The sequence below is a fragment of the Acartia tonsa genome, chromosome 12, assembly GCF_053477335.1.
Source record: "Acartia tonsa isolate MP-2025a chromosome 12, ASM5347733v1, whole genome shotgun sequence".
NCBI classification, from domain to species: Eukaryota; Metazoa; Arthropoda; class Copepoda; order Calanoida; family Acartiidae; genus Acartia; species Acartia tonsa.
Genome location: NC_137271.1, coordinates 6,069,857 through 6,094,788, shown reverse-complemented (window position 1 = coordinate 6,094,788; position 24,932 = coordinate 6,069,857). Strand labels below are relative to the sequence as shown.

At 39.5% G+C, this 24,932-nt stretch overlaps 1 protein-coding gene across 1 annotated transcript; it reads right to left on the bottom strand.

Annotated features, from left to right (window-relative positions):
* Window positions 1–730: 730 nt before the first annotated feature.
* udt (protein undicht) lies at window positions 731–24,676 on the bottom strand. The gene is made up of 22 exons (XM_080178980.1): window positions 24,614–24,676; window positions 23,444–23,558; window positions 22,437–22,536; window positions 21,710–21,803; window positions 21,265–21,319; window positions 20,744–20,806; window positions 19,716–19,757; window positions 19,286–19,428; window positions 18,720–18,798; window positions 17,877–17,979; window positions 16,885–16,963; window positions 16,391–16,478; window positions 15,648–15,725; window positions 14,471–14,524; window positions 14,028–14,128; window positions 13,516–13,591; window positions 5,754–5,812; window positions 4,160–4,308; window positions 3,718–3,769; window positions 3,063–3,166; window positions 2,483–2,552; window positions 731–1,875 (listed from the first exon to the last, which is right to left on the bottom strand). Exons 1-22 carry the CDS (start codon window positions 24,666–24,668, stop codon window positions 1,694–1,696), a joined length of 1,941 nt encoding a protein of 646 aa, XP_080035106.1. The 5' UTR covers window positions 24,669–24,676; the 3' UTR covers window positions 731–1,693.
* Between the last annotated feature and the right edge of the window lie 256 nt (window positions 24,677–24,932).

The window sequence follows — 24,932 nt, the reverse complement described above, 5'->3', positions numbered from 1 at the left end:
TTGAAATAGTTTACATAATATTTTTGGCTGTAAAAACCAATCTTTTATGATTTGCTTAGTTTTGTTTTAAATAGTTTGCCTAAGTAGTTTCATGAACTTTCAACAGTCTGAGCTACACGAAAACGACGTCAATTCATTTACACCGACAAACCAACACATAAGACTTGTAGAGTAGCTTTGCTTATTATTATAACGCGACAGCGTTCAATAGTAGCAAAAAGCTTATTATTTTCTTGAGGGCTTCAAACCCCCGATTTATAGAACAAATAATAAATAGGAAGTAGTATAACGAGAAAGCCAACCCTTTCATCGCAAAACCTTAAAATCGAGTACTCAGTGTTATCCTTTTTCCTTATGAATAAGACAATGGCCGATAAATTGATATACATCCCTAATGATGATACACAAAATTACCCCTTCGATAAATTACAACTAGGGGTTGTAACGTTTGAACACCTAACCTAATGAAGGAACCAATCAAAATTCATTAAAAGTCCCCAAGGTTCCTAAGTCAACGTATTAGAAAACATTATTATAGTGGTTTCCTTTCCCACTTCTCCTCTCATCCTTCCTTTTTTAAACTTATTTATATTACGTCACACATGACACTTTCCGCTGTCTGTGATTAGGGAATTTAATATCTCTAGAATGGCGCAGTATGGGACGGAAAGTCGGTCAAACGGACATTCAAATGTTATAGGGTAGGTATAATAAACAACTAAAATTAATATTACAGGTCTTTTATCGTTTATTTTAATGCCTACTAATAATACATTACAGTTTTATACTATTATAAAATACTGAAAAATAGCAAAAAAAATCACATTTAAAATTACTTAATCATTGCATACATATATAACATATAAAAATATATTTTTGGCAAGTAACTTAATACTTTATTAAGATAAAAAATAATATCGGAATAGAAATAAAATTCGTGAATGTTGTGACAGGAAAATTTTTTTTCGTCAATTCAAGTTTCGAATAAAGTCCTCCGTTATTGGTCAATGGGGTAATCCATAAGGGGGTGGGGGGTATATTAGCCAGCTAAAAGAAACATTTATATATCTATATCCAATAATACCACAAACGGTCATAGATAAAACAAGGGGAAAAATTGGACAAATTAAAATGGAGAAATGAAGTATAAGATAAAAAGGTATAAAAATCAAATTAGGCTTAATCATATAAAATGTTTAGGCATGCCTATGAGATTAGGTTACCTAATTTATTATTTATATGTAAGGCTTTGGAAACCCTAACTTCTTAGTAGGGTCCTAGGACAAACGCAGGAGTGGTAAACGTCATAGTGGATATTTAGCCTAACCTAACCTATTTTAAAACATCTGATGGGGTTTTTAAATGCCTTACCCCTGCGGGGGGCTTGTATCCATATCTTAACCTAACCTAACCTGTATAGAAATACTTAATTTATCTACACTCCTGCCTTTGTCCACTCCGACGTTTGTTAATTCTGCGTTTGTCGTGGAACCCTATAGAGGTTCAGTAAGGGAAGCGGACACTTATAATGAGGATAAGCTTTTTGAAGAATATCCATGTAGATGTAAAAAAAAGTATAAAAGATAGAGATCAAACTAAAAAAATCGAGAAAAAAGGTGAAGAGTATTTTTGATAAAAAAAGAGTACATTCAAAATCTAAGATAGAAGATTTGGCCTTTTTTTGGAAGCTTAATTAATATAAGATTTGATTGAGCAATGAGCATAACAATGCTCCAAATAAGACATGGTATGCATACATAAGATTGTTAGAACTGTTATAATCTTCATAGCCGCTGAAGTCAAAAACTTTCTTGTAATTTTCATCAACAGTCCACGGATCTTGGCCGTCGTTGAAGTACAGCGGACAACGATCAACTAGAAATAAAGATCTTGATAGTGCCTATATAAATGACGTCATACACTACAAATTACCAAGGATAGGCAAATTGCCAATGGCAGGCCAGTATACATTTTAATTGTCCAATGGTAGGCCAATATGACGTCATTTTTTATGAACATCAAATTAATTAAGATTAGTTTCCAAGATACAATTTTGTCTTTGTAAAAGAATCGATAGGACAAAGCATTTAAACGGAAAACTAACCAAACAATTCAAAAGCAAAGTGTACTTAAAATTATCCCCAAGAAGCGAAGCTCAAAAACTTCATGGAAGGACAAAACAGACAAAATAAATTATAGTGAAGATGCATTAGTTGATAAAAATGCAATAATTCTTAGAAATCACAGAACCTTTCTAAAAAAAATAATTACTTTTAATGTCTTTTTATGCATGACCTACAGACTGAAGGTCAAAGTAAATTAAACACTTGCTGCACATTGATACAGGAAATCTTCAACAAAAATTTCAGTCGTCTCTCTTCAATAGCAGCCAAGAAATTCGCATTTCCTCCTTCGCATTACGGACGGACAGACTGAGAGAATTATAGTTGGCTTCGCTACTAAAAATGTAAATACTACTTACACTCTCTCTCATTTTCATCTAGTACTAGAGATACTACAGCACCCTGAGTCCAATCCTTACTATCCACGTCCTGTTACCAGAAACAACATTTCATACATTTCTCTAAGGTTTAGGCTTTAGTTTTCGCAATATTAGAGTTTTTGAATAACGTTCTGTTTTTTTAAACTTAAGATGATAAAGTTTACAATGCAGATCAAAATTATTTTTTTTTATCATTAATACTTAAAAGAAAGAATAATATATTGAGATAAATTTTCATTCTAATTCTAATCTAATATATCAATCACAATTATCATATTTTTGCACCCATACAAAATGTGTGGGTTAATTTAATTGCGGCAGGAAATTTTTTTGTCAATTTAGTTTGCTAATATAGTCCTCAGTCATAGGCCAATTGACCAGGTGAGTGGATAGGGTTATGTTATAAGGAGCGGGGATGAGAGGTATCGTAATATTAGTCAGCTGGGAGAAGCATTTTAATCAAAGTATACAAGAATCTCACAATATTCATGTACTCTATATGATTTGTTGAATTAGCCAACAATTCAAAGTTAAAAAATTGTATGAAATGTCGTCCTGCCTGAGCCAGATCACAGAAAGGTCCCACAGACATGGACATCAGCATCTTGGTTTGGTCAGCTCTCTGGTACACCCAACATCTGTACTTTGTAAATGCGTCCAACTATACATTATGCAGTGTCAATTATATTATTTTTACGAATAATCTTTAAGTAGTAAAACTACTTTATAAATAATTATGTGTGTCTGACGTTCTGATAATGTTTTGTAAGATTTGCTAATATTGAATATATTCGCCATTGATATATTTATGATCCTTAAACGGCTAGGTACACAATTTGGGTAATATGCTAATTTGCAATTTTTTAGAATATTTTTAGAATAGCAAATCTTATTTCAGATATGCATTGTTTAACCTATATGCTAGTGGCGTAGTTACTAGATTTCGAATGTTTGATAAATCATAAAATCTTAATTTCAACCTAGTCTGTTATTCAAGGAGCTTTTTATCTATTATGGGGGGGGGGGGGGGTTGTAATCTAAAATATTTCGCAAAAAATGCTTTGGGAGGGGGAGAGTGATAAACACCCCTTTAACCATCCCCTCATAGATATTTCTGTTGGTTTTTACGTTTTTTTTGTCTATGGGCGATATACCAAAAAAGATTATTTTTAAAAAGTTAAATGAAATAATAAATATAATAAATTAACAATCCTGATCATAAGTGATGAGATATGACTTCAAATTCTCCTTCCAATATCCAACACACTGAAATTAATAGACAGATCAAAATATATATTTCTATAAATAGTTATATAAATAGTAAAATAGATGTGCCATAAAGACCTGCTTATTTGTTAATAATAGATAAACAAAAATTGGGTGGGGCGGGGGGCGTTTAGGTGTTATCTTTTTTATTACTTTAGATCATATTAGGTTAGGTTACATTAAATAAGAAGAGGGGGTTTATAAATGCTCAACAGGCAATTTAGTGTCTTTTATGTATAAGTAAATATACAATAGGTAGATAGTAGGATATCAAATCCAGTGCTCGGCAGCCGCGTCAGTCTGTTTATAAATATAAATTGACAATTTTAATGAGGCTTCCACGCGGCTAACGCGCGGCTGCAGAGCCCCGATGAAATCATTATCATATACCTGCATCCTATAATCTACATCCGAATAGATATCGACAGGTCTACCCAAATGATCGACGGACCAACAATAGGTTTCGTCAATGGTGATTTCTTTTTGGTCAGTATCACAAACAGCTAACCGGGATATATTCTTTTTACACGACCATTGACCTATAAACAAAAATTTCAATTATTTCAGTCCTTCTGTCCATTGCATTAACACTGTATAATTTAGAAAAGAAAAAAAGGTACACCGACAAACGTCCTTCCGCGACAAACGTCCTAATGCTATAAACCTCCTAAACAACAAAAATCCTAACGACAAACGTCCTAATGCAACATCTCTTAAGTAAAACGTCCTAATTTTTTTTTCAAAAATTAAATCTTCCAAATTTAATTTAAATATGTTCTAAAATAAAAGGAAATAGAGATATATATTTTTTAATTTAGAAAATTAAAGGTTTATTTTTGTAATGTACGGTTGTATTGGGTTCGAAACCATTCCCTTTGTGACAGCCAACACAGACTTTGGGAAAACTGTCGGACAGATTTGTAACATTTAGCCTACATAGTTAAAGTTATTCGATTTAAAAAAAATATTTTTTACTGTGTTTTATCGCCATTTTGAATTTGATGTTGTTAAATATTTTTATAATAAGGGGATTTTGTCCTAAAATTTGACTTTTTTAATTCATAATTTTTGAAAATTGTTAGGACGTTTTACTAATGAGATGTCGCTTAGGATGTTTGTCGCGGTAGGACGTTTGTCGGTGTACCGAAAAAGATTCTCAGCTGCTGTTAATGATAGACGGCTGCACTTTATATTCCTTTATTTTCTGCTTTATAAACCAGTTAGTCCATAAAATTTTTGTATGTTTTTTACAGAAGCTAAATAATGCTTTAGAATTCCCCTACAGCTTATTTTGAACTACTATCTAACTACTTAAACTATCGTCTTTCTGTTAAGTTTTCGTCACATTACCCAAGCTAAAGAAAGAGAAGGAGAGAACAATTATTTTTTTTTTATCTATACCCAATTTTCCCATTACAAATCTACAAAAACAGAATTTCACATCACATTACACAAAGTTCACTGAACCTAGTTCTTCATTTAAGGAAATTTACATAGGTAACAACATGGTTTTAGTCTATTTCACTGAGGAGTAATTTTTGTTAATTTTTTTTTAGGTCAGCTTATGTTAGGTTATATTACTTAAGGGTTGGCCCGCAGGGCTAAAAGATCGCAGGGCCAAGACATTGAAGGCCTAAGACATCGCAGGCATATGCCTCGCATGGCTGAGGTTTCACTCTGAGGGAGACCACTCCGATATGTTAACCAATCTAATAGTTATTTCTCGCATCGTATTATAAACGGCTTTCCGCGGATATAGAATGTACAATTATAAGATTAAAACTAGTTTTTTAAGCCCCGAGGTGCCAAAGGCACCGGCTAAAAAAAACTGGTTTTAATCTTATGATTGTATTGTACATTTTAAAAATATTCGTAGAAAGCAGGATATAATACGATGCTAGACATAGTTTTTTCGTATGGATGAGAACCGGTTCCTATCCACCGGATTCGAATGAATACTAGAAATATTATTATTTGCTATTACCTCCTTTGCTCCAAATTGTGTCCCTAGGATTCTTGGTGATACCCTTCAACACTCGAGTACTAAAAACATAAAAACATTGTATTTGTCCACTTCAGATATATTTCTATTCAGCTACGCCCCTTGAGGCCTTTAGTGGCACTTTAACTGTTTTTTTTTCAAATATGTAATTATTTCTATGTTGCGTTCAAGTCTCTACTTAAAAAAATTTTCTCGTTTTTTTGTGATTTCTCTTGGGTAGGTGGTGTTACTCTCCCCCAAAATAGTTATAAACCTTCCCGGGACCTATGAGAAGCTACCCTATAATGTAGAACCGGTTCGGTTCAGCGGTTAGCGAGATCCTTCGTTACAAATTATAGAAATTGAAAGAGCTGTGGAATATTTAATCCATATGCCATATTTAGGTTTTACGTAATAGGAATTTAGGAATTTGATCGCTTTAAATGGTGCATGAAAGAGTAGAATTCTAAAATGTTATCCCTATAAATAAGGATCATATGATTGAATGTCCACTAATGTAGGGATGTTATTTCAAAGATTATCTACTATCAACTATTATTGGATTGAAAAATGGATTTTGTTGGCAGCTGTATAATAAAGACACAACTTATGTTTTTGTGATGATTTCCATGGCAAAAATACATCTACTTGTTATTGTGGTAATACGACACCCAGACGGACAGGCCGTTTACAGAGTTGCTTCGCTGTGACTTATGATAACAAACCCCCCGCACTAATCCTATTATATCACTATCCATCTCATGACCGCTGTTAACCCCGCACCCAGCGGTCAAACTAGCCTGCCTAAATGTGGGGAGGGGACTTGAACATGCAACTATCACGAGTCCCTCATGCGCTTATATAATCGGGAGGCACTGCCTCCCCCTTTACCACCGTTGCCCCCACAGCCTGTCTACCGTCGGGCGCTAAGCCCTAGCGCCCCACACCCCCTTCAAACCTAACCATTGTTATATTTTGTTGTATATATATAGTAAACATAACTTGTAAATATTATTCAGTTTAAATATATAATTTCTGTATGATTGAATCCTGCTTGTTTGTTTGGTAGAATACTCAAAGGCTAGGGCTCGTTGAATCCGAACTCGTTACCCCGTGGGCCGAGAACGCTCGGCTTACCAGAACTTGGTGTCAGCGTGTTTCAATCGAGCCTTACAGAAACTAGCCTATTCTACCTCTGATTGGACCCTTTGGCAAGTAAGGGAACAATCAGCCGCCAACTGACCCGTGAGACGGCCTTTTTAGGTCGAATTTCCATCATTTTGAACGCAATATGTGGGCCTCTGGCCTACAGCAAGCAGATTTAGCCTGCTAAAAGCGCCAGTTAAGACGCTTTTTCCGTGTCGTGTAGGAGTAGCGCTAGGTGCGCAGCCACGGCAATCGGATAATTTAGCTCAGACGGCTACAGAACTGAGTCTAAATTGGCAAGTGTAGCTGGGACAAGCCCCAGGACACCCAGGCCAAACCTACGAGACAGACAGCTGTGTGCTGGTCTCCCTAAGAAGGCAATGTGTGGCTGCGAAGCTTCAGCACACAAGTAAGCCCTACCACTGCGACGGATAGCAGATTTTGAGCCACAGGCACGGCAGGACGGGACATTCCCTGCCGCTGCCTCCCAGGATTCGAACCCGAGGCGCTGCAGGACGGGCCATTCCCTGCCGCCATTTGTCGGGATTCGAACCAGCGGCGCTGTAGGACGGGTCATTCCCTACCGCCGTCACCCCTCTGAACCTTGCAGGACGGACATTCCCTGCTGCCAGTGCTTCCAGAATCACACCTAGAGCTCCTAGTGATAACAACACATCAGTGTGTATAAATGTCAACCAAGTGATAAAAATAAATATAAAATTGTTGACCAAGTGATAATTAATAAGCTCTAGTGATTCGAAGCTACAGTCTAAGCCACCATGGTAAGCGATACCACCATAGCTGCGGTGCGGCCACCACCAAAGTTTCTGCCAACCCCAGCCGAACGAGAGGCCCCCTTGTCTCAAGGGCAGGACCTCCACTTCCCCTGCCATGTCAGGGTGAGGTTTCCTACTCCTGACCCTGCCCAGCATGTACAGGTTGATGCCATGATTGATTCTGGCAACCGTGTACCAGGGTCTGCTGTAATTTCTGAGCATCTCATGCACGCGATGGGCGTGCAACGCATGTTGATTCCGGACAACACCCAGATCCTGACTGCTAATGAGGAAGGCCAGCCCCTCCAGGTAATCGGAAAATTAAAAGAGTTATATATGGCAGTTTCACACACTCTTATACTCCATCTATACCACGTGACTGTGGTCCGGAATCTCTCACACCCTCTGAACCTAGGAGGGTATTTTCTCAAGGAGTTCGGAACTAGGCTCTGTTTCGACATGCAACCACCTTGCTTGTGGGTGCGTGGGGAGTTTATCCCACTCCGTGGCGTCCCCATTGACCGGGAGACAGCCGAGAGAGAGCTAAGCTATGAGGGGCCTCTGCCAGGCCCCCTGCCTGAGCAGCCGCGTGTGGTTGAGAAAGGCACACACTGGGTGGACGCTGAGCTCAACGCACACAAGGGAGCTAACCTGCTAGCCATGGGGTTGCCCCCAGTGCCCAAGGTGCCAAGGGAGAGCCTGCCAACAACGTTTCCTGAGATTGCCAGCCCTCCAGAACCAATCTTCTCCGCCGACATTTTTATCAACGGCCAGCCGTGTCCACCTGGCCCCCTCTACCTGGGACCTCCAGCCAGTCCACCAGCCAAGCCCGAGTCCAGACCCGTCAAGTCGCGGTCTGATGTACCCGGAGCCACACTCAACTCTCAGGCCCCAGCCTCTCCCGGCGCCGTGCCCGTCAAGTCGCGGCCGGACGCCCACGGAGCCAAAGCTGGACCCAGCACTTTTGCCTCTCCCAGCGCCGAGCCCGTCAAATCGTGGCCGGACGCCCCCGGAGCCACGCCTGGCTCCGACACGTCAGCCCCTCCAGAAGCCGAGCCCGTCAAGTCGCGGCCGGTGGGTCCCGGAGCCAAGGCTGACCCCGCACCAGCCACGTATAGGCTAAGCGCTGTCACTCCAACTGACGGTCAACCACCCCAGCTCCGCACAGCCAAGCGGGTGGTCCTGCCTGGCCGCGGGGTTATGGCGGTCCCTGTTGAGCTAGTAGGCCATCGCACCAAGGATGCCATTCAACTAGCTGCCCCAGAACAGAGGTTTGGGGAGGACCTTGTTATTCCAGAGGGCCTGTATGCCCACAGGCCTGGCTCTGCCACTGTGTTTAGAGTACTGGTGGTCAATGAGGGGGAGGTGCCCCTCTTGCTGGATGCTGGCCTCCCAGTGGCAGGGGAGCTGGTCAAACCTGACATTTTAGAGGTCTCTGATACGCCTCCCCCACGTCTCCACTCGTTCCAAGAACCTGCTGAGCCTATAGACATGCAGGAGTTGTGGGAGGCCCTGGAGATGGAAGACAATGAGTTCCTACGCAAGGACCCCTTGCTCAAGAAGGAGGTCTGGACTACGTTGTCAGAGTACAGGGACGTCTTCTCCAATTCTACCCCCGGCTGCACAGATGTGGTTGAGTTGCAGCTGCGCCTCAAGCCAGGGACCCAGCCGATCCGCCAGAGATTTAGGGATCTGAACCCGCGGCAAGAGGCTGAACTGGAGAAACAACTGGACACCTGGCTACAGGAAGGAGTTATAGAGCCGTCGGACTCCGCCTGGAGCAGCCCCCTGGTGCCCATCAAGAAGAAGGACGGGAGCACCCGCTGGGCCATCGACTACAGAGCCCTCAACAAGTGTCTGGAGCTGGACAGCTACCCCCTGCCTAGGATCCAGCAGTTGGTGGAACGAGCGGGCGGGCACCGTGTCTACAGTGCTTTAGACGCGGTGGCCGCATACTACACCATCCGTGTGTCTGAGGATAGCCGGCCCTGCACCGCCTTCACCACCCCCAGGGGCCTGTATCAATGGAAAAGGATGCCCTTTGGCCTGGCGACGGCACCGTCTGTCTATTCCAGGTTTATTGCAGGGGTCCTAAATCCACTAGGCACAGCCAACCTCCAGTCATACCTTGACGACGTCCTGACCTTCCATCAGGATACCTGGGCCCACCTGGCCCGGCTCCGAGAGGTCTTGGAAGCCCACCGTAGGGGAGGGATCCGCCTCAAGCCAGCCAAGACCAAGTTGTTCCGATCCAAGGTGGATTATCTGGGCCACACCCTCAGCCGTGAGGGGATAGCCATGCAAGAGGACTATATTGACCGCATCTTGGACTGGCCAGCCCCTAGCACCCCCAAGGATTTGCTGGCGTTGCTGGGCTTCTTTGGATACTACCGCCTGTTCATCCCAGAGTATGCAGACCTCACCTACGAGATGAATCGGCAGAAGACGGCCAAGGCCCTAACCTGGACGCCTGAGATGGAAGCCCAGCTGCTGCAACTCAAGGACAAGTTCCGCCAGGCCCCCATCCGAGCGCCGCCCAGGTTTGATTTACCAGCAGTGTTCCAGCTCACCACAGATTTCAGCAGCCGCGCCATCTCTGCCATACTGAGTCAATGCCAAGAGGGCAAGGAGAGGCTGATTGCCGCCATGGGGCGCAAGACAACCGACCCTGAGACGCGCTACCCGTCCTGGAAGGGAGAGATGGCCGCCATTATCTATGGGATCCGAAAATTCCACGGCATCTTGTCCTACCGCAGCTTCCAGATCAACACTGATTCCTCTGCCCTGCTACAGATGAAATCACTGAACACATCCACAGGGATGGTGGCCCGCTGGCAGGAGGAGCTAGCGGCCTTAGACTTTACCGTCTGCCACAGGCCTGGCACCCAGAATACCAACGCCGACGCCCTCAGCCGCCGGGAAGATGCCAACATGCCAACGGCTAGCGCCGAAGAATTAGCAGAGCAGGCTGAGTATATCCACAACCTTGGCCAGCTAGGGGAGGCCGCAGCTAGCCGGCCTCCTGCCGCCCGACTGGATTCAGCTAGAGTATTGGAAGCCCAGACACAGGACCCCCTCCTGCTCCGTGTCCGCCAATGGGTGGCTGATGGCAAGGCCCCAACCAAGGCTGAGCTGCGTGGCAAGGAACGAGACGAGCAGCAGTACGCCAGCCGCTTCCCAGCCCTGGGGCTTGACGAGCACGGCTGCCTCACCACCACTGACCAGACTCTGACAGGAGAGAGGACAAGATACCTGCTGCCTTCGGCCCTCCAGCAGGACGCGTTCTTTCTAGCCCATGGGACCCCCATGGCTGGGCACTTTGGGATGGACGCAACTATCGCCCGCGTTGCCATGCACTTCTGGTGGCCCAACCTGGCCCGTGACGTCCGCCTGATGGTACAAACCTGCCCTGAGTGTGTCCAGAAAGTTACCAAGGAGAGGCTGAAGCAGGGGATCCACGTGCCCTCCCGCCAGGGGTATCCACAGCAAGTCCTATTCATCGACCTGGTGGGGCCACTGCCAGAGACCCCAGCTGGGAACCGCTACATCCTCACCTGCCAAGATGGATTCAGCCGGTTTGTCAGCCTCTACGCCATCCCCAACAAGCGCACCCTCACGGTGGCTGAAGCCCTGTTGCACCGCCACCTGGCCACGTTCGGATGCCCCCTGAAGATCCATTCCGACAATGGAATGGAATTTACCGGCCAGGTATTCCAGGAACTGGCCTCCCGGCTCGAGATTGGCCTGACACATCCACCACCCTACAACCCGCAGTCCAACCGAGTGGAGAGGTTCCATAGGACGCTCAACACAGGCATGCGCCTGTTCCTAGACAGAGACGATAACAACTGGGAGCCACACCTGCCTGCCATCGCCTTTGCCTACAACACCAAGGCCTGCAGATCCACTGGTGTGACCCCGTTCCTGGCCTTCTTTGGGAGAGAGGCCAAACTTCCGGTGGACATGGTGCTACGGCTGCCAGAGACCGAATATGCTTCAGTTCCAGCCAACGTCCAAGCTCTGTTGCAGCGCTACTATGCAGTTTATGATGCCATCCAGCAGAAGGAGGAGGGAGCCATCAGGAGGAGCGCGGCAGCTTACGAAGGCACGGCCAAGTATGAGGTTGGAGACTTGGTCTGGTACCTGGCCCCCCGCCTGGTGCCAGGGAAGGCAGCCAAGATTACCAAGAGATGGACTGGCCCCTGGAAAGTAGTGAGGAAAGCTACAGAAGTCCATTATGTCATTAAACCTGCCTCTCCAGTAGCCAGGATCTCAGAAGTTACCGCGCATGTAGGCCGACTGCGCAAATACACTGGAGATGTGACTGCCCACCAGATCCCAGAAGACATCCAAGTTGACGTGGACGGCGACGAGGATGCCACCGAGCTGCCAGTTGGAGCGGCGGCGCCCGCAGCTAGCAACCCAGGAGAGTTCCCAGTGCACCAGCCAGCCGCAGCCGCCCCACAGCCTAGCAGCCAAGATCGTGACCCAGTGGAGGAAAACCTGCAGGAGCAGCCCAACGAACCACCGCCGCCGCCGCCCGCTCCAGAGCCACTCAGAGATGCCATCTGGAACCCTGACGCAGACATGGAGAACCTGCCAGCCAGCAGCGAGCCTGTAGGAGAAGAGCCAGCCACTGCGATGGAAGAGGCCGCCCCAGAAGAAGAAGAAGAAGCCATGTGCCCCCTGCTGATGACAGCCATCCCCATCCGGGTAGGAGCTAGGAGGCCAAGCAACCTGAATCAAGCAGGCGCCCCCATGGAATTCTATGCACCCTTTGCCATCACCATTCCACCCTTAGGAACCACCAGAGTCTGCCTAGGCCTCCGTGTCCAGCTACCAGCCGCGACAGAACTGATCCTGCAGACGAGGCAAAATTTCCAGCGGCGAGGCCTGGCCGTTGCCAACCCACGCCTAGAAGCCAACCAGGAGCTGACAATGCTGATCACCAACCACAGTCAGACCGAGCAACGAGTGTCCCAGGGAGCCTGTGTAGCCCGAGCTGTCCTCCATCGAGCTGTGCCCCAAGAACTGCCTGTCCGGCGCAGGAGCCGGCTGTCGTATCCCCAGGTTCAAGGCCTGGTGGCTCAGGAGCCACGCAACCCTTGAAGGGGAGGTTGTGGTAATACGACACCCAGACGTACAGGCCGTTTACAGAGTTGCTTCGCTGTGACTTATGATAACAAACCCCCCGCACTAATCCTATTATATCACTATCCATCTCATGACCGCTGTTAACCCCGCACCCAGCGGTCAAACTAGCCTGCCTAAATGTGGGGAGGGGACTTGAACATGCAACTATCACGAGTCCCTCATGCGCTTATATAATCGGGAGGCACTGCCTCCCCCTTTACCATCGTTGCCCCCACAGCCTGTCTACCGTCGGGCGCTAAGCCCTAGCGCCCCACACCCCCTTCAAACCTAACCATTGTTATATTTTGTTGTATATATATAGTAAACATAACTTGTAAATATTATTCAGTTTAAATATATAATTTCTGTATGATTGAATCCTGCTTGTTTGTTTGGTAGAATACTCAAAGGCTAGGGCTCGTTGAATCCGAACTCGTTACCCCGTGGGCCGAGAACGCTCGGCTTACCAGATTATATCCATTTTTTTTATTCATCTCCCCGCCCCCCACTTTCCATTAACGGTATAAATGGAAACATCGTATAGTGTTCTAAAAACTGACGTCATACAATACAAATGACCAATGATAGGCCAGTATAAATTGTAATTGGCCAATGTTAAATTGTATAATCATTGGACATTTATATTGTGTGACGTCAATTTTATTAGACAATTTTAAATTGTTCCATTTTTAAAATTTTTAAAAACTTACTGGAATTTAAAGTCTCCTTCTTGTTCAAATATAAAGGCCCCAGCCACTGGACATCGTACTGGTATAGGGTCTTTCTCTATAATAGATAGATAGATAAAAATATGTAGAATGAAAGAGAGATAAATAGAAAAATAAAATAGAATGATAGATAGAATGATTGTTAAATAGAAAGATACACTGGTAAATCATGGATCTAAAGGTATATTACAATGGCCGTTAAAATAATGTACATCCCTAATGATGATGCACAAAATTACTCTTTCTGTAGATTACATAAGTGGTTGAAACGTTTAGACACTCAACTTAATGAACCAACTAATAAAACCTTAATAAAAGTCCCCGAATAAGAAAATGGTTATCATAAAACTTTGGGGACTATTGTGATAAACAGCCCAATGCCCCCCCCCCCCCTCCATGCTTTGATAAATTGATAGCTAAAGAGATAGACAGAAAGATAGATAGATAGATAGATAGATAGAGTGGATTGGAAAAAATAAAAAAAATAAACATACTTATCATAACATCGTATTTCCAAGCTTGTTTATTTGGAAACTTAAGCCAAGAACAGACCGTGTGGAAATCATTCAAAATCATCACAAGGCCACTTCGGAATCTAAAACAAGTCTTACACATTAATTTTTATGAAAAGGATTTGAACTTTGTTTGTTATTTAAAAAAATGAAATTCAAATATTCCTTATCTAGAGGCTTTGTCCCCTACCTCTGAGGTCTTTGAAAATTCAAGGAAAGGAATAACGCCATATCCCCAAAAGCAAAGTGTATATATAAATTAATTAAGGTATTACATACAATTTTCTACTACTGCTAAAATAAAAATCATAAAATTTATACTAGTTTTGTTACCCAGTGCTAAAAAATTGGTATTTATGTTAACATTTTTCATTTTACTATCCGCGGAATGCTGTATATAATACGATAGGCTAGATAAGTATTACCTGATAATATTATGATGTCTTGGAAGAAACTCGAAACACTGATAATCAACTTGACTGAAAAGCAAAATGAGTTAGAAAATGTATTATTAAATGAATGTTTTTGTCCTTTTTCCCATTGCTAGTGTATACACCCCTAGAGTACAGCAAAAAGGGAGGAGGGGATAAATTTTCAATTTTAGAATGGAGATACCCTACTTCAGAAAGATTAAAAAACTGTCATGGACTTTTAAAGCTTATTTGTAAAGAAACACCGTATCGGTTAAGCGGTTTGCAAGATCTTTCGCTACAAATAGAAGTTTTTAAAACTTAGACTAATAATTGATTTTAATCTTAAATTTTACCATCACTTTTTTGTTATACTAGCGGCTACGCCCCCTAGAAGCCTCTAGGGGCACTTAAGGTAGGAGGTAGAAAAGTCGACCTCATCCCATTTTAAATTTGAGTTTTAAAAGAGTAGAAAAAAATATTTTTTGGAGGGAGGAGGGTGAAGACTGAAGACACCCTCCCCAAAAATAGTTTAAAACCTTCCCAGGACCTATAAGAAGATTCACTGTAAAGGAGAACAAAATCGGTTCAGTGGTTAGAGAGATCCTTCGGGACAGACAAAAAACGCTTAGTACTTTATATAATAGGATAACAGAAATGGGTAGTTTTCTGATATTATTGCCATAGGTCTATCTAATTATCAATTTTTTGTTCGATCTATCTATCTATACTTACCAACCCTCAACAGTAAGCTTGGCCAACATGTTTCTGTTATCTATCTATGTATACTTACCAACTCTCAACAGTAAGCCTAGCCAACATGTATCTTGTATCTATCTATGTATACTTACCAACCCTCAACGGTAAGCCTAGCCAACATGTATCTTGTATCTATCTATGTATACTTACCAACCCTCAACAGTAAGCCTAGCCAACATGTATCTTGTATCTATCTATCTATACTTACCAACCCTCAACAGTAAGCCTAGCTAACACATATCTTGTATATATCTATCTTTAATTACTAACCCTCAACAGTAAGCCTAGCCAACATGTATCTATCTATCTATACTTACCAATCCTCAACAGTAAGCCTAGCCAACATGTATCTTGTATCTATCTATCTATACTTACCAACCCTCAACAGTAAGCCTAGCCAACATGTATCTTGCATCTATCTATCTATACTTACCAACCCTCAACAGTAAGCCTAGCCAACATGTATCTTGTATCCTTCTGTTCTTTGCAGACATAGATATTCTTTCTCGTTCTAGAGAAAAACATGATTAATATATATTTTTAAAAAACAACTATTTTGGCTAACAACATCTAGTGGTAAAAATGTAAACTAATAACTATATGGCAACATCAAGCTCACATTTTTCAATAATCTTGGTTGACTGCACCATCTATTGGTATAAATGTGATATAATATTTGCCAACATTAGGGAGTAATGTTACAACAATATTGATAAATAACAACATCTAGTGGTATGAATATAAACTAAACTCTACTCAATAATGTTAATCAATAAAAACAACATCTAGTGGTGTGAATTCTGAACAAAATTATACCCACGGCAGGGTGCCATGTTTCAACAATATTAATCAATAACACCATCTAGTGGTAAAATTATTCACTAATGTATGACTGCCCAAATTATGTAACAACAACATCTAGTGGTATAAATATAAACTAAACTCTACCTACCCACGTCAGGGTGCCATGTTTCAAGAATATTAATTGATAACATCTAGTGTTATAAATGCAAACTGAACTGTCTTTCCACAGTGCAATGATTCAATAATGTTATTTGATACCAACATCTAGTGGTATAAATATGAACTAGACTCTACCTGCCACGTCAGGTGCCATGTTTCAACAATATTAATTAATAACAACATCTAGTGGTATAAATATAAACTAAACTCTACCTGCCAACGTCAGGGTGCCATGTTTCAACAATATGAGTAGAGTTGATGACTACATCTGCGTCTATATTAGCTGTGTTCACCCATTGACCTAAGAAATGATAATTATTTAGACAAAATGTCTTGTTATTTGCATCTTAAAACACCATAGAATGGTATTATTTCCAAATTTATTACAATTATAACAAATTTATTTCAGTATATGTATGATATTTTTATGAAAAATCAAGAATCTAAAGGGATAAGACAATAGCTGACAAATTTATGTACAATGTTGATACACAAAATTACCACTTCAGTAGATTACAATTAGTGGTAGAAACTTGTGAACACTCAATTTAGTGTACCAACCAATCAAAAATTAAGAAAAGTCCCACAAGTTGTTATATCAACAAATAAAAAATGTTATCTTAAAACTTTTGGGAAATTGGGACCAATGTAATAAACAGCCCAATGTCCTCTCTCTCTCTGAGGAAAAATGATAAAAAAATGAATACCTGTAAAATTTTCAGGGAGGTAACATCCAGGTACTTCAGTTTGTGATTTGATTGGGGTCAGTTTCATTCTTTGAGGAGCCTACAATAATAATATACATTAAGAAACATTGTTACAGAGTACGCCACCTTTGCATTTGTAAAGCTTTCATCTAATAGTACTGCTTAAGTAAATGCCACTAAATACTTTTATTGCTCCATATTCTAGGATTTTTTATACATTTTCTACTGGCATAATTTTCAACTTTCTTTATGTAATATTTACAGGATGTCTAACTGTGTGTATCAAAAGAACTAACTAACCGCTGAACCGATATGGTTCTTATTTACAATTTAGCTTCCAAAGGTCCTGGGAAGGTTTATAACTACTTTTGGGGAGGGAACTTCCTACCTTTAAAGAGAAATCACCCCTAGAAAAAATGACTTATCTATTTTTTTTCTTTTTCAGGCTGCAATTTTCCTTCTGGCCCCCACCTTAAGTGACTCTAGAGGCCTCTAGTGGCTTAGACTCTAGAATATATATAAAGAGACAAAATTACTCTTTGCATACACCCAAAATTACATATTTTGTAATTTTATTTTGATTTTCTCTAATTTTCTCTATATATTAATTCCCCATTATATGAATAAAGGACAAAATTTATCCTGTTAAATTTACCTGTTCTACAGTTTTGATTTGATTACACTCTGGTGTAATGGAGACACCAAGATAATAGTCAATAATTTCATGGACGATTCCCCCCATCAATCACAAGGGACAAAAGTTCACCACCCAAACTTACATGTTTTGATTGTCTTATATTTTTTCTATAAAATAAATTCCATATTATATAAAGGACAAAATTTATCCTGTTAAATTTACCTGTTCTACAGTTTTGATTTGATTACACTCTGGTGTGATGGAAATACCAAGATAATAGTCAATAATTTCATGGATAATTCCCCCCATCAATCACAAGGGACAAAAGTTCTTCACCCAAAATTACATGTTTTACCTGCTCTACAGTTTTGATTTGATTACACTCTGGAGTGATGGAGACACCAAGATAATAGTCGTCATCTCTGTTCTTTAGAAAACAACGGTATTTCTCATCTCGTCTATATAATGAAATATGTTTTTAACATCATTTGTCTCTGTATGTCTGTCTGGCTATCTGTCTAAATATCTCTTTATCTGTGCAATTGGCTATTTTACAGTCTGTCTGACGTGTTACTTATACAACTTTAAATTGCTATCTATATATCTGCTGCCATATCTTTTTTGGCTTTTATTCTGCATCACTATGTAATTTTGTCATGTCTGTCTGTCTATCTTCATTTCTATCTCTTTATCTTTCTAATATTCTTGCTATCTATGTTTCTATCTATATTTCTGTTTATTTTTTTTATCTATCCTTCTATTTATGTTTCTATATATCTTTCTATATGTATCTTTTTGTCCATCTTACTATATGTATTACTAGCGGCTATGCCCCTAAGCCTCTAGGGGCACTGGTAGGAGGGGGAAAAGTCGACCTCATCGCATTTTAAATTTGCGTTTAAAAAGAGTTAAAAAATATTTTTTGGGGGAGAGGGGTAAAGAAACCCTCTCCAAAAATAGTTCAAAACCTTCCCAGGACCTATAGGAAGCTTCACAGTAAAGGAAAACAGTATCGATTTAGCAGTTAGCGAGATCCTTCAGGACAGACAAAAAACGCTTACTACTTTATATAATAGGATTTTGTCTGTCTATCTATATTATATCTATCTAAAAAAAAATAATACAGTCAATCGTTCCTTTCTATCTATCTTTTTATCTACCTTTCTATCTATTTTTCTATCTATCTATCTATTTGTACCTGGATTCCTTAGTATTGGCAACAGCAAAGAAATGATCCTTGCCGACAAACCAATCTCCAAGACAACTGTACTCAATAGCTGAAAAAAGTAAAAGAATTAATAAGATTCATAATACTTTTGGTATTCATCCAAAAACTTCAATTTTAATTTCTTTATTGTTTAAATTTTTATTCATAAAAAAAGCATTGCATTGCATAGGTTCAAAATGTAATTTAAACCTATATATTATATACAACCAATCTTTCTATCTAACTTTCTTTCTATCTTTCTCACTTTCTATCTATCTTTCTATATTTATCTATCTCTATCTCTACTCACTCTGATCCTTAGTCCAGTCCATGTTGGGGCACTTCTTAAATGTAACATCTATCTATCTTTATATCTATCTTTCTATTTATATTTCTATCTATCTTTCTAACTATTTATCTTTCTGTCTATCTATCTCTATCTAACTATCTATCTATCTCTATATGTACTTACTTAGATCCTTAGTCCAGTCCATGTCAGGGAATTTAAATGTAAGATCTATCTATCTTTCTATTTATCTATCTCTATCTATACTTACTCTGATCCTTAGTCCAGTCCATTTGGTCGCACTTCTTGAATGTCACATTGAACTTCTGATTGGTGATACCGAACTGGGACCCAATGTTTTGACAAGAATGGATGATTTGTTCTTGGTGAGTACACTCGGTGGTGAAAGCAAATCTTGATATAAATTTATTAGATTAGTGAATAGCAAGGATCTAAAGGATAAGACAGAGGCTGATAAAATGGCGATACACATAATTACCCCTTTTGTAGATTACAGTTAGTGGCTGAAACGTTTGGACACTCAACTTAATGAACCTACCAATCAAAATTGAACACAATTCCCCCCAAAAGAAAGACTGTACCAAACAGAAAAAAATAGATAAATAGATTTTTTTTACAAATTTTATGGTTTTCAAAGATATATTTACTAAAACTTGATTGAAATAAATTTTCAAATTTACCTGAATTGGTACGTGAACTGGAATTTTCCTTCCATGGAAGACCTACAAAATTAATATTTACAACTTTTTAACTTAAAAAATCTTAGGGATCTTAAGGGATAAGACAAGGGCCAATAAATTGATTTACATCCACATTTATCACACACAAGATTATCTGTTCATTTCATTGCAATAAGTCGTTGAAACGTTTGGACACACAACTTAATAAACCTACCAATAAAAATTCAACACAGGTCCCCAAAGTTGTTAAGCCAAAGATTGAGGAAACATTAAACTTTAGGGACTAGTGTAATAAACAGCCCAATGTCACCCTCCTCCCTTCAATGGTGCGCTAAATCACCCCGCGCAGAATTTCAGCCAATCACAGCGGCGCATTTTACGAAATGGGACGCTGTGATTGGCTAAAATTCTGCGCGGGGTGATTTAGCGCACCTTTGAAATGATTTAAAGATCCAGCTCTGGTAAATCTGAACACTATGAATATATATTAAACCTGGATAAATATAAAGATACACATCATATCTTATTTTTGAGTATCACTGAACCAAACCTTGCTAATAAAGTGCATGATTGCAATGTTTGCAGACAAGGAATTCCCCCTACAATCAACACACGTTTGAAAAATGTACGTAATTTTTGCACATCCTTTACTTTAATCTTGAATGATTTTCTCGCAAGTCTAGTTTTAAATTTGGGACATATTTTTTGCACACCCTTTAGAAGCAAATAAAAACACTCATATTATGCACATTTCATTTGGTTAAACTCAAAGAATAGGTATTTATCGCATGGTATTATAAACAGCTTTCCGCGGATATAAAAATATACAATTATAAGGTTATAACTAGTTTTGTTAGCCCCGATCCAGAAGGCACGGGATAACAAAACTGGTTTTAATATTATGATTTTATATTTGTAGAAAACTGGATATAATACGATACGATACATGATTTGTAGTATGGCTTAGATCTTGTTCTAATACAGCGGATATTAATCGGTTTCGAAGCCATACTAGAAATGAAACCTACCTGCAGTTGACAGGATCGTAGTTTTCAGCAAACATAGTGATTCTTTGCTGTTCGTCAGGAATTCTAAATGGATGGAGAGTTACATATACATACATATCCTTATAATAAAGTAACAGGATCTGTGTCTTTGTGTCTGTCTGTTTGTGTGATCTGAAGGATCTTGCTAACCGCTAAACCAATCAGGTTTACCTTTACAGGGTAGCTTCTAATAAGTCCTGAACAGGTTTATAACACTTTTGGGGAAGGGTACTAACATCCCAAAAGAAATCCCCAATAAAAAAATAACCTCCACCGAAAACATTTTTTCTTACTTTTTCTTCTTAAAACTAAAAATTAGGTTGTCGAATTCAACTTTACCCCCCCCCCCCCCCCACCCCCCTTGGAGGCCTCTAGGGGGCGTAGCCGGTAGTAGAAAGATATACAGATAAAAGTAGTTAGGTTAGGGGAGGTTCTCTGCTCGAGTAGTCACTTCAATGGAAACTATCATATTCTCAAAAAAATCAAAATCCATGATAATTTACCTTTTACATATGGATTTGATATCTGGTGTTTCGCCAGTCAGCTGTACACAACCACCTGCAATTGATAACAGATTTTATACTTGTAATATTCATGGATCTTAAGGGATAAGACAACATCCTTTAATAGAGGACATATGTTATACTTGTAATATTCAGGGATCTTAAGGGATAAGATAATAACCTTTAATAGAGGACATATGTTATACTTGTAATATTCAGGGATCTTAAGGGATAAGATAATAACCTTTAATAGAGGACATATGTTATAATTGTAATATTCAGGGATCTTAAGGGATAAGATAATAACCTTTAATAGAGGACATATGTTATACTTGTAATATTCAGGGATCTTAAGGGATAAGATAATAACCTTTAATAGAGGACATATGTTATACTTGTAATATTCAGGGATCTTAGGGGATAAGACAACAAAAAAGCTACTTACTTTCTCTCTTATCCAGTATATTAACAGTTCTGATGATAATATGAACACAAACATGACAGGATCTAGGATCTTCTGGAGCTTCAGAGAATAGGAACTAAATAGATAGATAGATAGATAGTTGGATATATATATTAAGGGGGGGGGTTAATGCAACCATCTCGTAATCAGTGAGCAAATGGCACAAATTCGAATTTCCATCTATAATTTTGCATGAGTAATCCTTGGTAGATCTATTTTCCCTAAATCGAACAAAAAGTTGGAAAAGTAACGGCTAACGGCTCATCTGTTTTGCCATTTGTTTGATATATATATTGCAAATTAGTCACGAAACCTCTCTCAACATAATACTCTTTTTGACTCCAAAACGCTATCAAACGGTTCTAGACGGTAGCATTTGGTTCTAGAAGTTTTAAAATTGGTTATTGCTATCATTTAACATGAATTAAACCAAAAATATGTTTTTAAAAAGTTGATTCCTACGTAATTGATGATGGATTTACCCTGAAAATAGGCAAAAAACGGCTGAACGGCTGAGCCGCTAGCCGTTACTTTTCCAACTTTTTGTTCGATTTAGGGAAAATAGACCTACCAAGGATTACTCATGCAAAAGTTCAGATCGAAATTCGAATTCTAAGTGTCATTTGCTCACTGATTACGAAATGGTTGCATTAACCCCCCCCCCCCCTTTAGAGAGAAAAAAAATTTAAATGTATTAAGAAACACTCACCCAATATTCTGGACCAAAATCATTGAAATACTCTTTACAGATTCCTCTACCAGACATCTGGAAAGCATCTATGGTTGTCAACCTATCCTCATTGCCCTCTCTAAATTATAGATAGATAAATAGATAGAAAGAAAGATAGATGGAGAGACATCTGGAAAGCATCTATGGTTGTCAATCTATCTTCATTGCCCTCTCTAAATTATAGACAGATAGATAATTAGAAAGATAGATAGTTAGATAAATTGAAAGATAGATAGATAGACATCTGGAAAGTATCTATGGTTGTCGATCTATCCCCATTGCCCTCTCTAAATTATAGATAGATAAATAGATAGAAAGAAAGATAGATGGAGAGACATCTGGAAAGCATCTATGGTTGTCAATCTATCTTCATTACCCTCTCTAAATTATAGATAGATAAATAGATAGAAAGAAAGATAGATGGAGAGACATCTGGAAAGCATCTATGGTTGTCAATCTATCCTCATTGCCCTCTCTAAATTATAGATAGATAGATAGATAAATATAAAGAAATATATGTAGATAGATAGACATCTGGAAATCTATGGTTGTCAATCTATCTTTATTACTTTCTCTAAACTATAGATAGATAGATAGATATATAGATAGACATCTGGAAAGCATCTATGGTTGTCAATCTATCTTCATTGCCCTCTCTAAATTATAGATAGATATATAGATAGACATCTGGAAAGTATCTATGGTTGTCAATCTATCTTCATTTCCCTCTCTAAACTATAGATAGATAAATAATAAGAAAGAAAGATAGATAGATAGACATCTGGAAAACATCTATGGTTGTCAATCTATCTTCATTGCCCTCTCTAAATTATAGATAGATAAATAAATAGAAAGATAGATAGGAAGAGAGATAGATGTAAAGGTTTAGTTATACAAGAGTGACAATCCTATATATACAGACAGACAGAAGGGCAGACATAAACACTTATATAGGAGCTTCGCTACTAAGCAAAATAATTTTTCACCTGCTGTACCAATTTCCCTGGATGATTGGGTTGATGGTACAATTGTAGCTTGTTTTATCTCTCCAGGCAACAATAGAGTTTCTCTGCAGCTGTCCAGATACTCGGCTCTGCTGGCCTGCACGTGAGAAAAAAATGAATAGCGTGAGAACTTTTTAGTATTATTTTTAAAGTTGTATTATTGCAAATATAATGTAATTAAATGGTTTATGAATTTAAGCATTTAATAAAATTTCAGGATGTTTGACTGTCAATCTGTATTTCTTTATGTCCACTAATATCTCGAAAACGGCTGAAATGATTGTTACATAACATTTAGGTGTATTGGTTTCTTCAGATTTGGTTTCCCTCTCATTCAAAATATGATCTCCCCCCTTATTTTGGGGGAGGGGGAGAGGGAATGGATTCTACACTGTACACTAAAATATTCCCCTTACAATATATAACATATAATATTACTAGTGGCTACGCTCCTAGTATCTAGGAGCTTTATATTCGAAGGAGTAACAAAGTAGGAAAACAGCCTAAAACCAAACTTAGAAATAAGGATCAAGTAGCCTTAAACCATCCAGGGACCAATTAAAAGCTTCCATAAAATGGAGAACTCAATCGGTTCAGTAGATATCGTAATCTTAAGGTACAGACAAAAAAAACCTTGCTACTTTATTTAATAGGACTAGCGGCTCCGCCCCTAGCCTCTAGGGGCAATGCCCCAAGAGGTTTGATCAACCTAATTTTTCGTATTTTAGATTTTTTTAAAAAAGTAAAAAAAAAATTTTTTTTTGGGGGGGGTATTTTTTATTTTTTGGGGGGGTTGGGGGTGTCCCACCCCCCAAGAAAATAGCTTAAAACCATCACAGGACCAGTAGGTATATTCCCTGAAGAGTAGAGCCCAATCGGTTCAGTGGTTACTGAGATCTTAAGCTTCAGACGGACAGACAGACGGACAGACGGACAGACGGACAGACGGACAGACGGACAGACGGACAGACAGACAGACAGACAGACAGACAGACAGACAGACAGACAGACAGACATCGTTCTACTTTGTATTATAGATAGTAAAACAAAATAAAAAGCGAAGTAGCCTTTTTTTAATGAGTTTCAAAAGCACTAAATTGTTTTTGCTTCGCTACTTATGTATATACAGCATTGTCCTTGTTATTAACTTACCAATTATAACAAGCGTAATAACAAAATTATAAAAATTCATTGTGAGAATCTTCATTGCTAAAACATCTAAAAAAAAAACAAGGATGACAATATAATAAATTGGTGGGTATGAAAATCTAATTAATTGCTCTCTCTAATTACAGCTTAATACGTTTATAGCATTACCGAACGACTGATTAATATTCAGAAGAGTCTATTCAAGAAAATTTTGCTTTCTATCTTTAATATCGGCCAAATAAATTGTATTTTCTAGTTATCACTTCAATATTAATCACAATACGGAGTCTTTACAAACAAATAAAAAAAAACATCTTTTTAA